General features: G+C 28.3%; 1 protein-coding gene across 1 annotated transcript; it reads left to right on the forward strand.

The window, feature by feature from the left end:
* Positions 1–20,512: 20,512 nt before the first annotated feature.
* On the forward strand, positions 20,513–21,559 carry LOC121128831 (high choriolytic enzyme 1-like). Its single transcript, XM_040724433.2, is given in 4 exon segments — positions 20,513–20,915; positions 20,968–21,248; positions 21,315–21,413; positions 21,415–21,559. Coding segments are annotated over 4 exon segments (924 nt in total). The 5' UTR covers positions 20,513–20,516.
* Positions 21,560–21,814: the final 255 nt, after the last annotated feature.

Consider the following 21,814-nt stretch of genomic DNA (forward strand, 5'->3'; position numbering starts at 1 on the left):
AATATTTTCCTTACTTGTTTTCTTTATTCTATTTGCAAACTCCTCATAAAATAATAAGTATAAATTATGTACAGAGCATAGTTGTGATTATCTCCCAGGTTTTTAAGAAAACCTGGAGCAGTTTTCATACAGGAAAACTTCCCAGATTTATGTTTATTTTTATTAAATCCTACTTCTTATATGATACATAAGTATTCTTGTAATAAAAAAAAAGGCTCTAACTCCCAGTTTTCCAAAAATGGCATATATTTATTACCTATTCCAGCTCCGAATGTTTTTCCTACTGTAATAATATTTTTACATACACATTAAACTTTTTAGAGTATTTTTCTTTTAATAGATATTAATGAAATATTATGGAAAAAAGTAACTAACTTGTAATGAGTCAAACGGTAACTTGATTTTTATGGATCTGAATGTATAAAATCTGAACACTTTGAATTTTAAACTTCAACAACATAAAATTTATTATTTAACAATATAATTTCAACAAAATAAATAATATATATAGATGTGTGTCTGAGCTTTCTTAATCATTAATGTAGTCGCCTTTAGCAGCAATTATTGGTCCCAGGCGGCGAATTAAGGCCTGACACCCACTGTCAGTAACGTCGAATCGTCGAAGAGGAAGAAGGGCTTTGTGTAAAAGGCTAAACTGGATCCTGAAGAGTTAAAGAAAACAGTCCAGAGAATCCTCTCAAGTACTTGAGGGCCCATGCAAGAGATCCCTGAGGTTTCACACCAGACTGTCAAGAGAGCTATCATAAAGTGGGTGGAAAGAGCCTTGTGAGAGTGGAGAGGTCACTTTTGACACCACCAATAAAAGAAACCCATCTTCTCCGTTGCAAAACTCGTTTGAATTACCTCAAGAAGGCCAAAGCCAAATGGGTCATTAAGTTGAGAGACGAGAATACCTGGCTGTTGACCATGTGAGGAACAAACGGAATGATACGTACTTATACTTTATGCTTTTCAACTTATTTATAATTAATTTACAATGTGAACCTATTTCGATATTTATATTCGAGTGTTGAACATCAAAGTTCCAATTGTTCTAAAAACCAGAAAGTATAGGTAATAATCTTTAGTATGAATATGATCATATCATAAATAAAGCATCAAATCTATAACATCACTTCTGATAAATAAATACTTTTTTTGTACATAACAGTTGAACTATTATTATTTACCTTTACACATATATTTTGAACGTTATACATCAATCCATATGGGAGTGATATCTCATTCTTTGGATTTAGTTTTGTCTTACTTAATTTTTTCTTGTGAGTCTTCAAAGTTTTTTCTCTTGTTACAAATGTTAACGACATTTTTTGTATCTATTCTAGTTATAGCATACTAAAATTACATTTGATTCTTTTTCTTTCAACTACTCCTTTTTGTATCTTCCTTTATTGCAATTGTATCACTCCTATCTTTTAAAAAAGCCACGTTTCATCAACGCTAATGAATTGATCTAAATGATAAACAAAATTCCTATTCTAATTCATATGAGTTTATACAAAATTAAGGAAATTGCGTGAATGATATTACAATAATATTACCAAAAAGGTTTTATACTTGAACAATACCTCTTTATAATAAATCATGGAAGAATATTGGGCTTAAATTGATATTTACACAAGAAATAAATATCTAATTAGACATCTTTGATTTTAATTCAATTAATCAAACCTATCTTTGTTTAAAAAAACAAACAAAAAAAAACCCAGCATTTTCTAATGTTCCTAATTTTATGTGTAACAGATAATTTGTTTTTTATTAAATCATTAATATAACAATACCAAAGATGTGAAAGAAGTTTATTTTTCAATTACTATTACCTTTGATGTATATAATTCTTTCACAGGCTTCTTAAAAAATGCCCATTCTCTTTATTCAGCATGATTGATAACTACAAAATGCTAAAGTCGAAATCAAATTTAGAGCTCATCTTAAAGTGATCAAACAACTTATCAAACTTTTTATATAAACAAATTATGTTTTATATATATATAAATGGAAGGTTGACTTATTACAATATATTACTTTGAATATCAAAGTAGTTGAACAACTTTTTAATGTATTTATTAAAATAATTTTCTATAATAAGTTTTTTTGATTTTTATTATCTTTATTTATATCATATAAGTAGATAAAAGATTTGAGATTCAATTAATAAACCATCTTCTACATAACTTGATTATTACTTGATGTTAATTCAAAAAGTAGTAAGCTTAATTATATGGAATATATGTTTTTTTGTAATAAAATAGATAAGTCAAAAAGTGTGGTAGGTAGTTTTATTGGCATTAATACTACCCATAAAACTTGCCTTGAATTTGACTATCAACACATAAAATGTTATTCCGTTCTTTAATTTCATAATAAATTTATTTTTCTTACTAGCAAATATGGGAATTCTACTAATTAATAATGAATATTCAAGAAAATACATCTTAAATTAATATGTTTTAGTGTAGTGATAAGTAGATTGACATATTCTTAATATTTTAAAGAAATTGTTTCACTTTGTTAAATTACTGATGATCAAGTTAGAGTATAATAAAAGAGCCAAATGTGTAAACCATTTACTGTTAAAATTGAGCCCAATCTTCTGGAATACTTTACTAACCAATTGATCATAGAGTAATAATTATCAACTTTTTCAACCTAAAAAAAAAAAATACAATTCTCTTCTGAATGTCCAAATTTGCCCCTAGACATGGAAAACCCAATATTCAAATTAAAAAAATCTTTAATTAATTTATTAAACATAACAAAATTTCTTACCATCTGTTTATAAAATTAATCAATGAAAATATAACGGTTAAATATTAATAAATTTATCTCCTTCCGTTGGTCTCGAAGGTTAAGCTCAAAGTTCTAATTCAGTTTAGAGAAATTAATTTCTTCTAATATTTGTTTATTAAGTGGATGGGTATAAAGAAAGTTGGGTTTTAGAGTCCAACGTTTTTGAAAATTTCAACTTATATAAATACAATTTTATAAATAGAGCCTTATAATATAAAATTGATCAACTCAGTATTTTGTAATCTCCAAGATACATCTTTTTGAATCTTTTGAAAAATGCAATTACAATCCTTTAGAATACTTCTTGTAGATTTTTTTAAAGTATGCTTAAAGTTATTTTTAATTTCTACAAGTCGTCAAATTAAAATATTTTTATCATCTACTTCAAAAGTAAAGTTGCCCTGTGGACACCTTTTTTAACACCTCCAGTAGATTCATTTTTTGATTAAGTTTAATATTGAAATCACTTGCAAGCGATAATAGTTTTAAGTTGCATAATCTATTGATTTGGTTTTTTTCTTGTTAATGATCTTAACAATAAAGTTAGAGATATTTTCTTTTTTAAAAATTAAATCTAAGTTAATTCAACCACTATTGTTGGAATTGCTTTAATCTGCAGTAGTATTCATTCTTTATGAAATAGCAGATCATCCTGGTTAGGGATGTATACAGCAATTATATCAGCCTCAAAAGCATTTAATGTAATTAGAGATTTCCCCGAATTACCATCATAACGAGTATTTATAAACACAGGATATAGTTCTTCTTTAATAAATAAAACTATTCTTCTAGATAATGAATTTTCTTCATTCAATGATTCCATAAAAAGATAGTCATTTATTTCGTTGATAAATCTTTTGTGAGCTGCTTCTTGTTTGAATTAATGCAATTATGTCAGGAAATCAGATATCGTTTGAAGTTTTGAATTACCTTTGTATATGACAAAAGGATTAAAATTTAATGACAAAACCTCACAATATGTTTTTTGTTTGTTTTATTGTCCTCTTTTTCTGTTCTGGGGATAGCCCAGTGTCTAGTATACTTCTTTTGCTAACACTATCAGCTTTTAACTTTTGAATGTAAAATTGTCTTACAAAAGATTAGGCTTATTAGGTTTTTTGAGATTTCTAAAGTGATTTCAAACCAAATAATCCTCATTTCCACAATTTAACTTAATTTCTACATTTCTAGAAGGTTGATTAATATTTGCCCGGCTATCAGTTGAAAAGCTTATATCATCTTTTAAAACTTCTTTGTTTTTAATGACATTGTCTGTAGATATACATCTGGACAATATATTGTCCTTTATTCGATGAGTTCACATTAGCTTCATTATTTTCCCTTTTATCATAGCTTAAAATATCTTTACTTTTTTTACCTTGCCCCCAGATATATTAATCAAGACTATACTTTCGGCGTTATTTAATAAATACATTGACATTGATGACATGTTTCACCAACTGTCTCAGATAGTTTTTACGGTTCGATTTCTTCACTCATATTCAAAACTCCAGTGTCTAAAGTTTGGAGAACTTTTTCATTTATTTCAATATTTTGATTCCCTGTTTGAGATGGAATCTCAAGATTATCTGTATCCCCCAGTTTTGATTGACTCTTTTTGAATATAAAAAATAAATTAATAATTAGTGATGAGCACATCAATTAATACTATAATTACATACGTAAGGGGGGGGGGTCCAGGGATCTTACCACCCCCAGCATTTTTACCCCCTATTACAATAAATAGCAACCATGCAACCAAATATTCAATCTATTAACAACCATACAAACGTAATTATTAATTTAACTTAACGAAATAGATATTAGTGATGTATCAGACTTGTCTTAAAACATTACTTGTCACTGCAACAAGCAATATTTTGTAAGATCATTTTTCTTCCCTTCATCAATTTGAGCATGGAAAAGCTCTTTTCTGTGGAGGAAAGTGTAACTGACAGAGTTTAAACATCCTATAGCCTACCGATAGATGGATGTAAAGCTGAAATATCTTCTCATTTTTTTTATAAATAAGTGTAAAGAGACAGTGGACATTTAATTGTTCTCCAAAGCCTCAGCCGTTGATGACTTAATCATGTAAAAATACCTACTACTTATTTTACGTAGATCTTGATATAAAAGGGACCTCCCCTCCAAGACTCAAGGATGTGAGTCAATTTACATATTTTCCCTGAGCATCTCTAACGAAGAGGGTCTCGCAAACCCGAAGATGAATGATTTTTTTATCATTACATGAACATATTTATTGGTCAATTTTGCACCTCTTAATTAGCAATTACTTCTTGATTCGAGCTCAAAAGTAGTATATCCAAGAAAACAAGTATATCCTAACAACCATATTATTTATTTATGACAATGGCTCTCCATCATTTAATAGCTGTACTTCTTAATAATAATGATAAAAAAGAATGGGGGTAATGAGTTCGGGGGGATTGATAGATGGCTCGGGAAGTGAAATGCTAGGGAGTAACATGACGGGGAATACTTGTTCGGGGTAAAAGTACCGGGGGGTAGTTTTCCTGGGGTTAGCGGTTATATTCCTACGTGGGGTACCCCAATATTAATTTCTAGAAAAAAACATTTTTTTCTAGAAAAAGGTTAGTCATACAAATTTAGAATCTTTCAAAATAGTTTAACATTCTAAGTTAACTCTATTTTTCTTTGTCTTAGCTAGGAAAAAAAAAAATTCTTGTGTAGGTGCCTAACAAGGAACCTTAAATAATTGCCTAAAATTTTTTGTCACTATCCAGCATGTAAAAACAGAAAAAATAATATTTTGAAACATAATCACGATATTAATATACGTTAGAACCATGGTCTAAAATTTCTATGAAATATATGTTAATTATAAATTTTCAATAGATTTAAAATATCTATGATACCTTATGTGCATTCTAAAAGGATGGTACTTTTTCACAATGATAGTATTTCTACTTAAATTATAGTAAAACCATTGAAAATTGTGAATACAAAAGTTTGATTCCCATGCTACATTTTTTTAACAAAAAAATGATTGTGTAAATTATTTTGCTGCATCCGATTAATGCAGTGAAAAAGTTCTCTAAAACTGCATTAAAAACTTTTTATTTTCTCATTCACATCTGCTCTTATATTTTACAAAAAAATTTATATTGTGCATGAAAAAAATGAAAATTCAACTTAATTATTATATAATCCATTATTGGAGAAGGGGGTTCTACATATATTAATATTTCACCTTCTAAGATAGATACAATCGTTTTTTTATATAAATGTTCTACATGTAAAAAGTACTAACATAGTTGAATATCGATTTCCTTTAGCAACAAAAGTGTAAAGTTTAGATTAGCTTACTGAAACGCAATACGCATATATGATTTTAAAATATATGCTTTCAAGTTTCAATTTTTACTTGTTTTTCTGGAATTCATAGCTTGCCATATTTTCAACAATTGAACTATTTTTATAATAAAAGAAGAAATTATATTACAATTTTTGAATAATAAAAAATTGAATATTATCTACCACACTTAGTTCAAATTTACGAATAATATCTTTATTACCTATTTAACTTTATGATACTTGGTATTAGAAACCTTATTCCCTCTTTCGATCAGTGTTGCCACCTACCATAACTGATCTCCCCCTTTTTGAAAAACAAAAACAAACAATAATAAACGATAAAAACAAAAACAAAAATAACACACCCAAAATTATAAATTAAGCATAACCATTTGGCACACAGAAAATAAAAATAATTTTATTGTAATGAACTCAATGCAAGTTTCAGTGGGTTGATATGGATTATTTCTAGAGATCCTTTTATTTCCACTTTGAATGTTGAGCTGTCTCTAGCCAGAACGGTATAAGAACCTAAGTAACATTCGGGTTTTCCAATTATATCAACTCTCTTACATTTACGTATTTCCTTCGCAGACCAAACTTTGCTGTGGTTATGATAATTACTGTTAGTTCAACACGGGCTTAAATTCATAGCTCCCCCACAAATCATCAGTGTTACTCTCTGTCATTCATCAGCACGTTTTTGAGGTATACCGGGTGCAGTAAAAAAAGTCTTACACTTTCTATCTATAACTTTATGAAGATGTATTTCAGTAACCAGTTGTAATAGGGTATGCCAATAAAATAAAAATAACTAATAAGATGTTTTAGCTCCACTAATAATCGATTAAGCCCCCATTGGCAGCAATGATGACTTCCAAGCGGCCACAGGAGGCCTTGCACCCATTTCAGATATAGTCCTCAGGCATGGCATCCAGTGTTGGTTGACGCACGGCGCAGGCCTTGGACTCAATATTCACCAAAAAAGTGAATTCCAATGGGTTGGCATCTGGTGAGTAGGGGGTCACATTTTATACAACAACTTCTGGGCCTTTTTGGACGTGCAGGCGAACCATCCTTCTGGAACATCAAGTTTTCTGTCTGGATAGTAGATTTGGACACATGGTAACATGGCAATCTTCATTGGTTTCTTGCCAGCGTCCAAAAGTGCACAGACCAAAATTAGTTTTTTGTTTATTTTTAATATTTGACTGGAACAATGTTACTGTATTCTCAAAAACCTAGATTTATGTTTCAAAAAAGAAGTGTAACGATTTTTTGCCACACCCAGTATGTATATAAATATTTAATATTAACACATTTCAAGAAAAATATATCCTTCTAATGAGTAGTATAAGATATTATATTGTGTATTTTTTAAGTCTCCTAAATAAACTAGGAAAAATCGTTTTTTAACACAATTTTACTTATATTATATATATATTTCTAATAAAACGCAATAATGATATCTATTTATACATCTGCACGTTTATAAAAATATGATCTTTTTTGTTGTTGTTGAAATTGCTTATACAACTTTTAAAAGATGTCTAATATTCCTCAATGTCTATATTTGATGATTTTGTGGGATTCAAAACACTTTATTGGTCCTTTTTTGGTGGAAATTAATATTTCATGTTAATTTTTTTTTTGTAAAAAGTTTGAGCAATAATGAGTCGACGACAACTCTAAATTAGAGAATAATTATTTTCTAGATAATATGAATGGAAACAACTATAATATTGTTGAAGAAGAGCTACTAATGAGCATGTGGAATTATTATAAAGGTTCACAATTTACACAATCATTGAACACATTTTTTGGAGAAAATTGAGGACCTGAGCAAGGAACAAGGTAGAATTTTAATCTGGGCATTCAATCAACGGAATAACGGTACCAAGACTGATGGGAATTATTGCATATGATGGCAGATTCTTGCTAGATGATAAACAACTTAGAAGTTCTATGTCAGAGATCGAGCAAAAATTAAAATAACTGTAACTTTCTATTGATCTGTGCACCATATAATGTATATGCATTTTTATATTTTAATTATATTACAATATTTGAATGTTGTTCCTAAATTTGTAAAACTAAAAATTAAAAGTTTATATCTTGAAATCTTCGATGAGTAATTTCAATACAAAATTTAAAAATGCTATATCTCAAAATTCTTATGTGATAGACAAAAACTGATGTGATGTTCGTAATCTACAGGCCAACTTTAGTTAAAATTTGTTTATATTCTTTTTGGTAGATTATTTTGCTAACCAGTGTTATATTGTGTATTATAACAAGAAGCAAAATAAAAAAATAATGTACCTATCATTGAGATAATAAGTTAATAACACAATGCAATAGCATTTTCAACCGTCGGCTAAAACTCAAATTTATTATTGTAATATTATAACACCAAAATAAACATTAATATTTTCAATCAATATAGGTTTGGCCTTTAAAAGTCTTATTTTATAAATTACTTTTTGAGTTTAGTTTTGAATAAGAACGATATTTTGAAATGAAATAACTATATATATAAAAATTTAAGGAAATAACAATTTATAAAAAACATTCCAACATTAAGAAGATAAATGGTTTATTATGTTATTTTGAATATAGTTCCAACAAAATGGGGTTAATCAAACAAAAGTCTAATGAAATGTAGGCTCATATATATAGGTCAATTTTTTTTTTTTTTCATATTTCTTTCTTTTTCTTTAAATTATAGCTAAAAATTAAGAATAAACTTTAAATTACAACTTCAAAAAACTTGATGTAGAATTATTTTTCGATTTTGAAGGATTTTGTCAGTATAACTTTTAATTTTCTCATTGAATATTTAACTAATAAGCAATATTTCAAAATAAAATATAATGAATAGGTTGTTTAACTTATTTTAGTAAGTTATTCGTATTTTAGAAGCAGAAAAATTTAAAATTTAAATATTTTTTATATCCAATGTATTTGATTAGTATTTATTGATTAAATTTAAGCATCTTATTGACTCATTAATTTTTAATTTGTGAATTTTTCTGCCTCTGAAATATTTATTACTTCTTAAAAAATGCAAAAAATATAAAATTTGCAAATAAGATTCCCCATTATACGTGATTTTTGTATAATTAGACACATTTTGTAGGATCTGTATTGAAGGTAAATTAATAAATATATTTTCTTTCGAATTTTGGAATGTTTTTATCAGTTTTTATATCCGTTTATTATTTTAATACAGTTATTTCGCTTTGAAATATGACTATGAATCGAAATTATACTCTAAAAACATGCATAAAAAATGCCATACCTTATGCAATTGAAAATTAAATTTTTCCCCGTATATTATATCTTTAACAACAATAAAAAAGGGGGATTTTAGGCGGCGGACGTTCCAACACCTAAGTTTTGTTGTATTTTATATTTTAATTTACGCATTACATATGAGTTTATCAACTTTGCTTGTTTTTTTCAGTACTCTTTGACATAAAGTGTGCTTTAATTGTGGAGGGAAAAAGTGGATACGATACATTAAAAATAAAGAGAAACATAGAACATAAGAAAGAGAAACATAAAACATAAGAAAGAGAAACCTCTTTCAGTAATAATTCAGTCGCATTAATAAAAGGTAAGCCAAATCCCAAAGTTAAAATCGAAACATCCATCTCCGTCACGGGAAAGAAACACAATTGATCCAGTTCTGCAAAAAATTTCCACTCATTCGATATGTTTCTCCAATACCTTATTCACAAACTATTTCTCTTTTCGGATTCTAACTTACACCAAGGAATCCATATGGTCTCTCTGGATCCAAGCCGCTTCAATTCATCACTGTATGTGTAAAAATATGACATTGGACTATACCAATACTTTTTATAGTTGCAATTTGAAGAATGTTTTTTATGTTCCAAAGCAAAAAAAGAAAATCCAAATATGAGGCAATTATTAGTATATGAAAAATAAAGAGTTTAGTTGAGGATTTGATGTAGATTTAAATGTGTTAGTCCTTGTTGGAGTCAGAGTAGAATTGAGAATTGACATCGTAGTAATTCCTACCTACATTCTTGCAATATACGAGGATTTGTTTAAATTTATCCATCCCCTTGAGTTAAAAATGAGAACAGAATCATTTTTGATCAAAAATAGTGATAGAACGATTCCAAAAAAAAATCCCAATAACGATTCAAATACGATTCTAGTAAAAATTCCTGATTCTTATTCTTAAATATTTTAAACAACAGTTAAAAATATCATTTTGCTATCAGGGGTTTCCAAAAGTTATATTTTGCAAGAAGGGTTTGTTTTTAAAATTGTTTTGAGAAAAAAATCCGATTTTTTTTTTTTTCATATTTGAAAAATTAAATTTTTTGGAAAAAGATGTCATAATTAAATATCAAATTTACATCTTGATTAAATTTTTTTTTTTTTTCAAAATTCAATATTTTCCATTGTAAAACTTTGTAATCATTGTTGAAAAAAATAAAACATTTTTTTACTAAGCATTTATAAAAATTCCTTATGCCTCCAAATACATATTTCTTACAAAAAAATTTCAAACCCATCGCTATTCTAAAAAATTACATTTTTTGTAAAAGAATCAAAAATCCACAGTTGTTCACAAAAAATGGAATAATACAAAAAATTTAATTTCTTCGAAAAAGAAATTGAAAAATTAAATATTAAATTTTGTTAAAAAGCAAAAACTCCTTTGTTTTTTTTTCTCATAACTTAAAAAAGTAATATATAATAATATATATATAAGAAAAAAGGAATCGTAAGTTAAGCTTTATTTTCCCTGATGCCAATTCCGATTCCCAGAAAACACCCGATACTCTGATTTCAATTAATCGTCCTAACACTAATCAAAATCAACTAATTTTTGATTAACTGTCTCATATTTAAAACTACAGATGAATTATGTGGGTAGTTTTAATGTTCAATCAAATATAATAGATACATAAAATGCAAAATGAGAGATAATATTTTTTTTTAAAATCAAATACCTGTCAGAAATGAGTTAAAACTTTTTTTGATGTATATTAAATATTATGCATTTAATTATTCTTTCTAACTTTTAAATTGTCAGAAAATTAGCATCCCATTACTTTAATCAATATATTAAAGGAAAAGCTTTCGTTTCTTTAACGCATCTTAAACATCTTATTTTGTAATAAGACAATATACACAGCAAACAGAATCTAATTGTACTTTTAAAAAGAAACACTTTAATATAATATATTACAAAGTTTGTACTTTTTATCCGTATTTTTAGATCCTTCAACCGATTTAATAATGTTATTTTATTTACTCTTCATTAGTAAACACCCTTTTAATGGCACGGTTATTTAATTACATGACCATCTTATAAACAATTAAAATAATCAATTGTAGATTAAATTTTGTATTATTGTTTTGAACTATTCCATCTATTTTCCACAACATGTTAAAAAATTTAAAAAAACAACCAGATTTGAAAGTAATAACTAACGTTATTTGATGTAGACTTTTTTAAATTTCAGTGATGCCAATATTTCCTATATTCGACAGCTACAGATTAGTTTGAATTTTTCAACCAAAATTTCTACTTCATTTTCTCCGCTTCTTTCATTCCACAGTAGGATTTTTCTATATACAATATGACATAGAAGGCTCATGTCAGCTTCATGAAATTTCGCCAAATGATATTTGAAACATCTAAGTATTTAAGAAAATTTAAAAAAAAATTAATTAATTATAAAATTTACACTTAATTTTATTTTAATCTTGCAATTAAAAAAACTTCCTTTCTTTTCAAGAGGGCACAATATTTGAAGCGCCTTCTATGTTGTTAAAATACCTATAAAAATCAATTAATATGCTCAACATATTAGTATAAATATAAGACAACGATATAATTTAAAATCCGAATGCTTAAGGCGTTAAATTTTTATTTTAGATACAAATTTCTCTAATATATTAGTATTAGTATATATTAGTTGTGATGAGCTTGCGTCTATCATTTAAAATAAAATACTTTATATTATATATCTGTTGCTACTTTTGTACGCATTAGTCCTCGTATTAAAAAAAAAAGAAGAATCTAAGAAACCGAATGGAAAAACAGAGAAACTACTTTAAAAAAAGACAATTAATTAAATTCACTAAACCCCTGCTAAAAATTGCTCAACACACGAATAAATCTTAAACAATGCATTATCAACGTTAATGCAGAACTTAATATTTAAAGAGCAAACTGAAAAGTATTAGCGAAAAATGTAGATTCAATAGGATGAGTAGAATTTTTATAAATCTTGGGCCGTATAATATACCACCTCTCTAATATATGGACAAGTAATTTAAAAAGAAATGTTTAATTTAAATTAATTTCATTAATAAAACATTGATCATATATGTCTTATCTAACTTTTTAAAATAATTTTGTCTCTTTAAAAAAAAATTTACAATCTCAAATTCCCTTTTTTTTCAATAATAAGTTTTATCAGAAAATAAATCTCGTTGAAAATGTTTAATATTGTAGTTTAAAAGAAACGCCTACTTTTTTTCTATATTTTGTATAATATTAATACAAAAATAAGTATTGAAAATGATTTGTTATTCCACTTCATAGTCAAGTTTTAAAACGTAATTGTTAAAAAATAATATCTTATATATATTGAAGATAAAAATTTTAATTATAATTAATATATTTTTGATTAAATAAGCAAATTTCTTAACTCCTTCGATAATATTAAATCGCAATGTTCAATATACTCAACACAGAATGATATATCTTCATCTCTTTATTAATCATAAAGTATGCCCTTTATGATTTATGTTCAATCTTAAAGTACCGAATACGATTTTTCATTAAATAAAAAAAGTCAAGTCAGATCTTTTTTGCGCTCAAAGGAAAATATCAAATGCTTCAAACCCAATATATGTAATTTTGAATATATTCAAATAACTACTACAATCTATTTTGTTAGAGTTGTTCTTATCTGTATGATCCTCAGGCTTACACATTTTATGAATGCTTACATTAGATAAAATTTAAATTTAACAAAAAAAAAAAAATTCAATTATATGTAAAGTGTAAAGAAAAATCTAGTGTCGTTATTTCAGACTACATACCGGGTGATCCATTGAAATCTGAAAACCTATTAATTGAGTAATTAATTCTGATTGAGTGATTGAAATTAAGTAATATTTTGATATATTATAGCATAAAAACTAGTTCCATTGCAAAATAAACTTGAGCTCTCTAGTACAAGTCGAGAAAATGACAATTGAAAGTTATCGATGAATTTCCATTCGCGCATTCAAAGCAGCTGGACGTCTCCAGGACCACCATCTACGCCATCAGCAAGTAAGAAAAGGCCAAAATGGACCCGGAGGGCTTAACAAAAACAGCACAGATCAATTCCTCAGGTACATGAAGGTCCATTCAAGAGATCTCTGGGTTTCATACTAGATTGTCCAGATATCTATAGAAAGAAGGGACACTTTTGACACAAGAAATGAAAGAAACCCATCTTCTCCGTTGCAAAACTCTTTTAAATAAGTCTTTTCAGTTCTTTTGAAAACTTTTTAGAAACTTTTGCCCCCCCTATATGCCATGATCCCCCCAACCTTGTCAACCACATCTTTTGGGTGTATATTGAGGGGGATGCCTGTATTGTGCGTCATACAAACATTGAGGGCTTCTAACCCAATGCCAACCATCACTGGAATGCCATGACAGAGGACTAAATCCATAGAGGATGCCAGGATTTCTGCTGCCTAAAAGCCATCATTGCCGATAAGCACAGCTTCATGAATGATTAAGAGAGTTTAGACACACATCTATTTATCCGGAGCGGAATAAACAAAATCAAAATACCGCGTATTGTGCTGTTAAGTATCAGGACTATGAACACTATTCACAATTTTAGCCGCCTAACTTGCAATGTTGCCTAGTTCGTAGAAAAGTCGTAAAATATGTGGTTTTTTCTCTTTTGTTAGTGTTCACCTCTGACGCATGTTTCTACAAAGTTTTTTTACTATAATTTTTCTTTTTCCAATACAATTCAGCGTAAGCTTATTGCACTTATACAACGCAAGATACACATTACAAAAGCCTATTATGTTCTGTGTCAAACAAAAATAAATGTAGTCAAAATCAAGGGAAATAAAACAGGCCATCCGATTCGAGAGAGATAGGATGCCACTCGGAATATTTGGCCTCTTGAAAAGTAACATATACCTTTTCAAGTAATAAATGAAGATAATTCTTTAGAAAATTTCTTAACACCAAGAAAAGGGATACACAATATTCACAATAGGTCATTACAAAATTTTCTTTCTCAAAAATCGTTATTCGATCGAAAAGGAAGCAAATTATTTATCAAAAGTGCCTTTTATTATTTAAAAGGCACCATTTTTTAAATTACCCTTATATCAAAGGTGCACAAATGAGATGTCAGTAGGAAAAATTGAAAATGATGTTCACAGGAGGGGGGATTTCCAAGAAAAAACCTAGCTCAGCCTTTATTTATTATTTCCATATGAATGTTGTACTTTTGTCTGTTTCCTTCTCTTTATCCGAGTGTAATTAACCCATAGACTCAAAAATTATTTACACACTCCAACACGTCGTTCTACAGAAATGATCATTTTTTAAACAAAAAAATGATCTACATCATAAATTACCCCTAATGAGGTAATTTAGAAAATTTAGGGGGGAGGTAATGTCAGTGGATGTTTCAAGTAAGGGAAACGAACATAAAAGTACAAGAAAAAAAATTTCTTCGCATATTCCAGGATCTTTAAAACTTAAAGAATGGAGAAATTGTGCTTAACTCATTAAATCAAATTATACATCACACATAAATAATGAATAACAGTTCTGTATATGTATTACGCCATGATACTTGTGTGTCATTTCCATTCCAGAAAGAAGGACTTTTACTTTCTAGTGTTAAAGAAATAAACAAACAAATATCATACCATTAGAAATTTGTTCTTGAATATTCCAAGTAGATTGGTTTGCCCTATGGAGTTCTTGAAAGTGTGGAGTAAATTAATTATATTAAAAGTTATATTCGGTTAACGCTACAAAAAATGTACCCGAACATTGATCTATATGTATCAAAATTTGTACACATATTACTTGAATACTTTTATAGTTGTAAGTAACATAAAAATATAGTGTATATCATACAAATTTGTGGTCCAAATTTGACAGAAATTGACAACAGTTCCTTTATTGACATGTAATTTTTATATGAAAATATGATCTAAAGCCTCAAATACACATACACATATTTCTTAACTACTTTAACATAATGTTAAATAAGATAAAGAAAAGTGCCCTAACGCATTAAGGTGCAGCATTTTTTTAAATTAAATCCCATGAATAAAGCTACAAATATCAATTTTTAAAGTACTCCATATCCATAGAAGAAAAAAATAAGGATATGATATAGGTATGTTAAAAATGCAAACGTACAGTGCAAAAAAAACAAAAAAACTTGCAGTGGACGTGCACGGAAGTCTAGCAGTGTTTGGGATATCCCCCAGAAATGCTGGAGTTTCATTGGTTAAATGGAAAGAACCAATTTGACGTCTGAACTTATGTCATTGATACATTTTTAATCTTTCCCCCAGTCTAGAAAAAAAATTCAATAACTTGCTTCGTTTAATTGCACCATTCGCTGGAAAACAAGTCACCTCGAGATAGCCTTCGAAATCAAGGGTGTGGTGTTTTGGGTCAAATAAAAGTATGATGAATGATAATTAATTTATTTATTTTGTATCTTGTAAAGTTTTCTACCAATCTGTCAATGCCAAGTATATCAATTTCAACCCGATATTGGACATTCCATCTTTATTAAATTATTATTTTTTTATTGAAATTATTTTGGCTTAATTCTTAATCCCTCATTATAATAGCTATGTTAAAAAATGCCGATTTACAGAGAGAAAAATACTTGCAGGAGGTATGCACGGAAGTCTAAAAGTGTTATCATACTAGATTTTCATTACTTAAATGTGGAAAATCGATTTCACGTCTTGTATTTTAATGTAGTAAATTTTTAATTTTTCACCTAGTTAATTTTTCAACTTTCACCTAGTTAATTTTTAATCTTTCACCTGGTTAATTTTTTTTTATCTGTTGCTTCGTTTATTAGCACCATTTGCTAGAAAATAAGTCATCTAAAAATAGCCTAAAAATCACAAACAAAGTATAATGGATAAAACAAAAGGTGTAATGTACTTCAAAACATTTACTTATTAAGTATCTTCTAAAGTTTTCAAAAAATATCTGAATGCAACGTACATATGATTTAAACCCCACATTAGTACCTTCAATCTTATCACTGTGCAATATGACCCATCTTTTTTTCAATAATTATCATTTCTTCTGGAGAGTGTGGGAAGATATTATATACTCGAATTTAATTTTATACAATTCAATTACAGGTATTTAAAAGTATGTTTGTTTTTTTCAAAATACTATACTATGTAATTCCTAAAAAATCATTCAATTAAGAAAGTTGTGATGCTTTTGTTTCATCACATCACAAATTTTAGTGTAGGCAAAGACATAAACAGTACAAAAAAACTGTGAAATTTCGAAGATAAATTGTTCATAACTTCCTTAATACTGAAGCTAGAGACAAAATTTTGGTAGCAAAATGTCTTTTGTACCATTGTTGAATATTAAAAAAACAACAGGAGAAAAAGTGATGATATCCCAAGATAAATTTGTTAGAACTTTAAATTTAAGCTAGATATATGATTTTTGTATGAAAAAGTTTCTTTTACCAATATCTATCAGATAACATCGATTAAAAAAATCCCAAATTTTTTGAGCTGATGCCCCCTTGACTATAATATAAATTTCTAACGGCCCTCCCCTTCTAAACACATATAAGTTTCTCTTCAAAAATGAACAAAATGGATGAATTTTGTGTAGGACAACCGGAACAACAATACTTTACGTAGGACTCTAAAAATTAAAGAACAAGAAACAGCTTTTTAGGCAATATTGAATTGAAAAATAAATAATAATATAAATGAACTGATTCATAGATTCCAGAGCTGTATGACAGGTATACTTTAACTTGTAGAAAAACACTTACATCCTTAATGTTCTATATAGGTAAACTTAGTTAGAGCTACGTGTAATTGGAAAGATATATATTCATAATATATATATATAATGGAGTCCAAAATTGATAACAACTTGAAAGGCTATTATTACAAAGAGGGGCCTTAGTAGCTTCAGTTCCAATTTTTTATATATAAAAAATTACATCACATTTTTATAGGAGATTTATTGTACTAAATCAAGTAAATTGGTTTTCAGCACTAGAAAATTCACAATTACAAACCCTTTTTCACCTCTGTGGAGTATTTATTCAATGCAAAGAGTGAAATATAATCTAATTTGTTACATTATGGAATCATTGTACATACAAAAGTCAATAAATAATTTTTCAAAATATATTGAAAATATTTTAGGTACCCTCAAAAACAATCAGAACTCCCATAATGAAGAAAAAAGTGTTAGTAATCTTTTGAAAAAAATAGTAATAATACGTCCCCTAAGAAACGATAAGAAATGAACGACAAACTGATATCCGTTCAATTATTTCCTGGCATCATTGTTTCATTGAAAAATGAACAAAAATCATGAACGCTGCTCCTTTTTCCATTCAATCTCCAAGGCTGATGCTTCATAACTGAGAACTCCCAACTTGGGATTCAAATTGCACATGAGTATAACTAAATTTAGATTTGAGACTTGACTCAGATTCTTAAGCCTATTCAATTTAGTTTAATATTCGTAGGGGATGAACAGACCATTAGTCAGCACAATAAATCCTGTGCCTGATCCCACTCAGTTACTAATTTTGTGAGCGCTCTCTATGTTATGCTCGTTTTTTTAAAGAATTGAGCACACTCTTGCTCATTTTTTCACTCGTATAGTATTTGAATATGACAATTCTTCATGATTGCAATCAATTTATATACAAGTATTATTTATTCCAAAAATAAAGAGACATAAGGTAAAAGGATATATAAACTGGAAAGATCTAAAATTATATTTAAAATTTAAAAATCCATAAAATGATTTGATTCATTGACAAAATATTATTTTTTCAAAGTTTTCATTTTTTAAACTCTGGCATCTATCCTTAAAAAGTTGACTACCTTTAGATAAACGGTAGCTGATGACTGCATTTTATAGGTCAGAAGGTAAAATGTATGCTTGATTAGATCTTACTGCCACTGTGTCTAATATTAAAATATCTTTAAATAACAATAATTTAGTTGATAGAATTCAGATTACCACATACAAATAGTATAATATAAAGTACTGATGGGAAAACAGCGTCTTTTGAGGCATGTTCTAGTGTTCTGTACCATTTGTGAACAATCATATTTTTTGATGTTTTTTGATATATTTGGGTTTTATACTATATACCATCGAAAATTTACATTATTCTCAATAATCAACATTTAATATCAATGGCTTGAATACTTTGACATGTTTGATGTTTTTTCGTAATTAGTAATTGAATTCAAAACCCGTTATATCTAAATATTGAACATAATGATACATATTGGAGAAAAAATGAATTGAGATGAAATTATTCAATTCAGATTTATTAAATACATTACACTAGCCTCAGACATCACTTTATATAAATTTCTGGATAATTTGGCATTATTCAATCAATAACATGTTTTTCTAAATGGTTAGATACTAGGTTATATAGACTTTTATTTTATGCGTAAAGTCTGTATCTATCTCTGTTTGTGAAATAAATGGATATGCATTTATTTAGGGAAATATATATTAACTGATTCCTGAACAATTCCTTCCTGGTGAATACCCACCTATATCAATAAACCAAATTTGAAGCAAAACAAAAAAAATGCTAGTTTTTATTAAGTCTAAAACTATATATTCTTAATTTTATAAGAAACTTAAGGCAACTGTGTAAGATTCAGTGACAACAATTTACATACAACTTTATCAATAGGAATTAATAATGTTGTTAGGCAAAAGGCAGCTGTAGGAATTATATTATTTCTTAATATGTATTATAGAGAAAAAAAAACTGTGGGAAAAATAAATACCAGAAATCAAGATCATACAAGATCATTCTACAAATATTAGAATGATTTATTTTTATTCGCTAAAATATTAATATTTTGTGTATTAATCGCATTTAACAGGTTGTATGTCATCCTTCGCCAGTTCAAAGAAAACGATATCCTGATTGTTACCAACGTATTGTGACTGTTTTAAATAATTGTGAGAATCGTGGAAATTTTGATATTCCAATGTTTCTGTTTCTCTAGTATCTCATGTTTATATATGCTGTTAATTTAGAAAATACAAAATTAATAGAAAATAAATATTCAAAACAAAATCGAATAACTTTATTTTTTGTCTTTTTAGTTGAAATTGGTTTATTAATATTTGTAGGAATATTACCCATGCAATTTTATATCTGGGAGGGGGTCAAGCATGATACCTTTTATAACTTGTATGCAGAGGCTTTGAAAAATTTCATTGGCAATTCAATTCAAATATGGATTCCCTGGACCTTCCAAATCTTCTAGCACCAGGGTAATAAAGAAAGGCAGTTTTTTTTATAAACAATGGAATTTCATAAAATGTAACTTTCAAATAATTTAAAAAAACTGGCTATACACCATTTTGTTCGTTTGTCATAGGCCTAATAAGATTTTTCCAATGTATCTGGACCACCCTATATATATTTATGTTCCAATTTAACAGAACCACCACAAAATCCCACGTAAGAAGTTGTCAAATAAGTGACAAGATGACATCAACAATAAGTGTTTGTAATGTGATTCAGATGTAAAAAAACAACACATAGACTTTATACGTATATATTCTCTGCTAAAAAAAGTATGATAGCAACTTTGGAAAGTAAGATAAAAAGTCTCGTTTCAAATCATATTTTTCTACAAATCTATCTATAAATGCCTGAGGTATGTACATAAATTAAAGAAAAAAAAACCCTCTAAATTCTGATTAAAGACAAATCTATTTACTCAATAACTGACTAAAAAAACTCGAAATATTTTTTTCCAACACAATTAATTTACGAATAAAAATCAATTAAGTATTGTGCCATAATATTACTCACAACTCTAAAACAGGATATCAATTATGTTAGAAGCTGTCAAATGAATCCAAATGAGATACATTCATCACAAATCTATTTGACAATAGCCATATATTTTCGGTGTTTACTTTTCTTGTACTATTATATTATTTCAAATACAAGTGTAAAAACATCTCACAACGAAGATTAACAGTATATATATTAATGCTGAATGTCTATTATAGCATCATTATGTTTTTAAAGATGGCAAAATTGTTCATAGCAATTGTATTCTTCCAAATCTTCTTCACAATTTGTTTGAGTGAGGAAAATGTTTCCGGACAGGGCAGCTGTAGAGTGTTGGTAGATGCTTACGATAGAGCCGCTATGTATTCGAGGAACTTTATTGGAGGACGAAGTAATCGATGGCCTAATGGAATTGTCCCATACACAATCAGCTCAGATTTCTCTTCAAGTCAACGACAAACGATTATGGATGCTTTTAAGCACATTTCGGATCGAACATGCGTCACATATGTTGAAAGAACAAATGAAGCAAACTATTTAGATATCTTTACTGGTGGAGACGGATGCTTCGCTAATCTTGGCTACAATAGTAGAAGAGGAAGAAGTCAACTTCATTTACAGTCCAATGGGTGTGTGGTACGACGATTTTCATTATGTAAAAAACTATTATTAACAATTTTTTTGATAGGTATTGGGCATTATAACTCATGAATTGCTCCACATCCTCGGATTTTCTCATGAACAAACAAGACCTGATCGAGACCAGTATGTTAAAATTAACTGGGAAAATTTAAAAATTGGAACCCACAGCAACTTTTGGAGAGCTCTTGGAGAGAATGAACCTGCTGCTATTCCATATTGTGGAAGTGTAGGCGTCGATCAATATGATAATTGTTATGCTGGATTTAGAGCGTCAACCTTTGGATTGAACTACGATTATGGATCCATTATGCACTACGGACTTCGATAGTTAGTATCATTTTTAAAACTTTAATAATCGATAACACTCATTTCTAATATTATTTATTTACCTAGCTTTTCAACTAATGGTCGAAACACTATGACATTGAAAAAGTCTACAACCGCTCAAATTCCTAACAGAAGGGGATGAGCAGTTTGGAATGTTCAAAAACTATTTAGCCTATGAATGCCAAGATGCTAATACAACTCCAGCACCTACTACCACAACCCCAGCATCTCCAACTTCTAAACGTGACTATTTGCCATATCTTAATAATAAAAAAAAAGCTGGTTCTTTTTCTTTTTTTTGCAGGCCATGATGACACATTTAAGTATTGTCATGTTGACTATAAGCATCTTTGTGGAAAAAACGAATACATGCAGAACCATTGTAAAAAGACATGTTTCAACTGTGGTATGTAATTTATTATTTTACTTTATATTAGACTTCATACCCTTGATTTTCATTATTTAGTTTGTGAGAATATTTACGGTGATGATGGCTGCAGTCAATTACCGGATATTGTGAACAAAAATCATCCAGAAATATTGTAAAAAACATGTAAAAAGTGTTA

Source organism: Lepeophtheirus salmonis, chromosome 14 (assembly GCF_016086655.4).
Source record: "Lepeophtheirus salmonis chromosome 14, UVic_Lsal_1.4, whole genome shotgun sequence".
Lineage (NCBI taxonomy): Eukaryota > Metazoa > Arthropoda > Copepoda > Siphonostomatoida > Caligidae > Lepeophtheirus > Lepeophtheirus salmonis.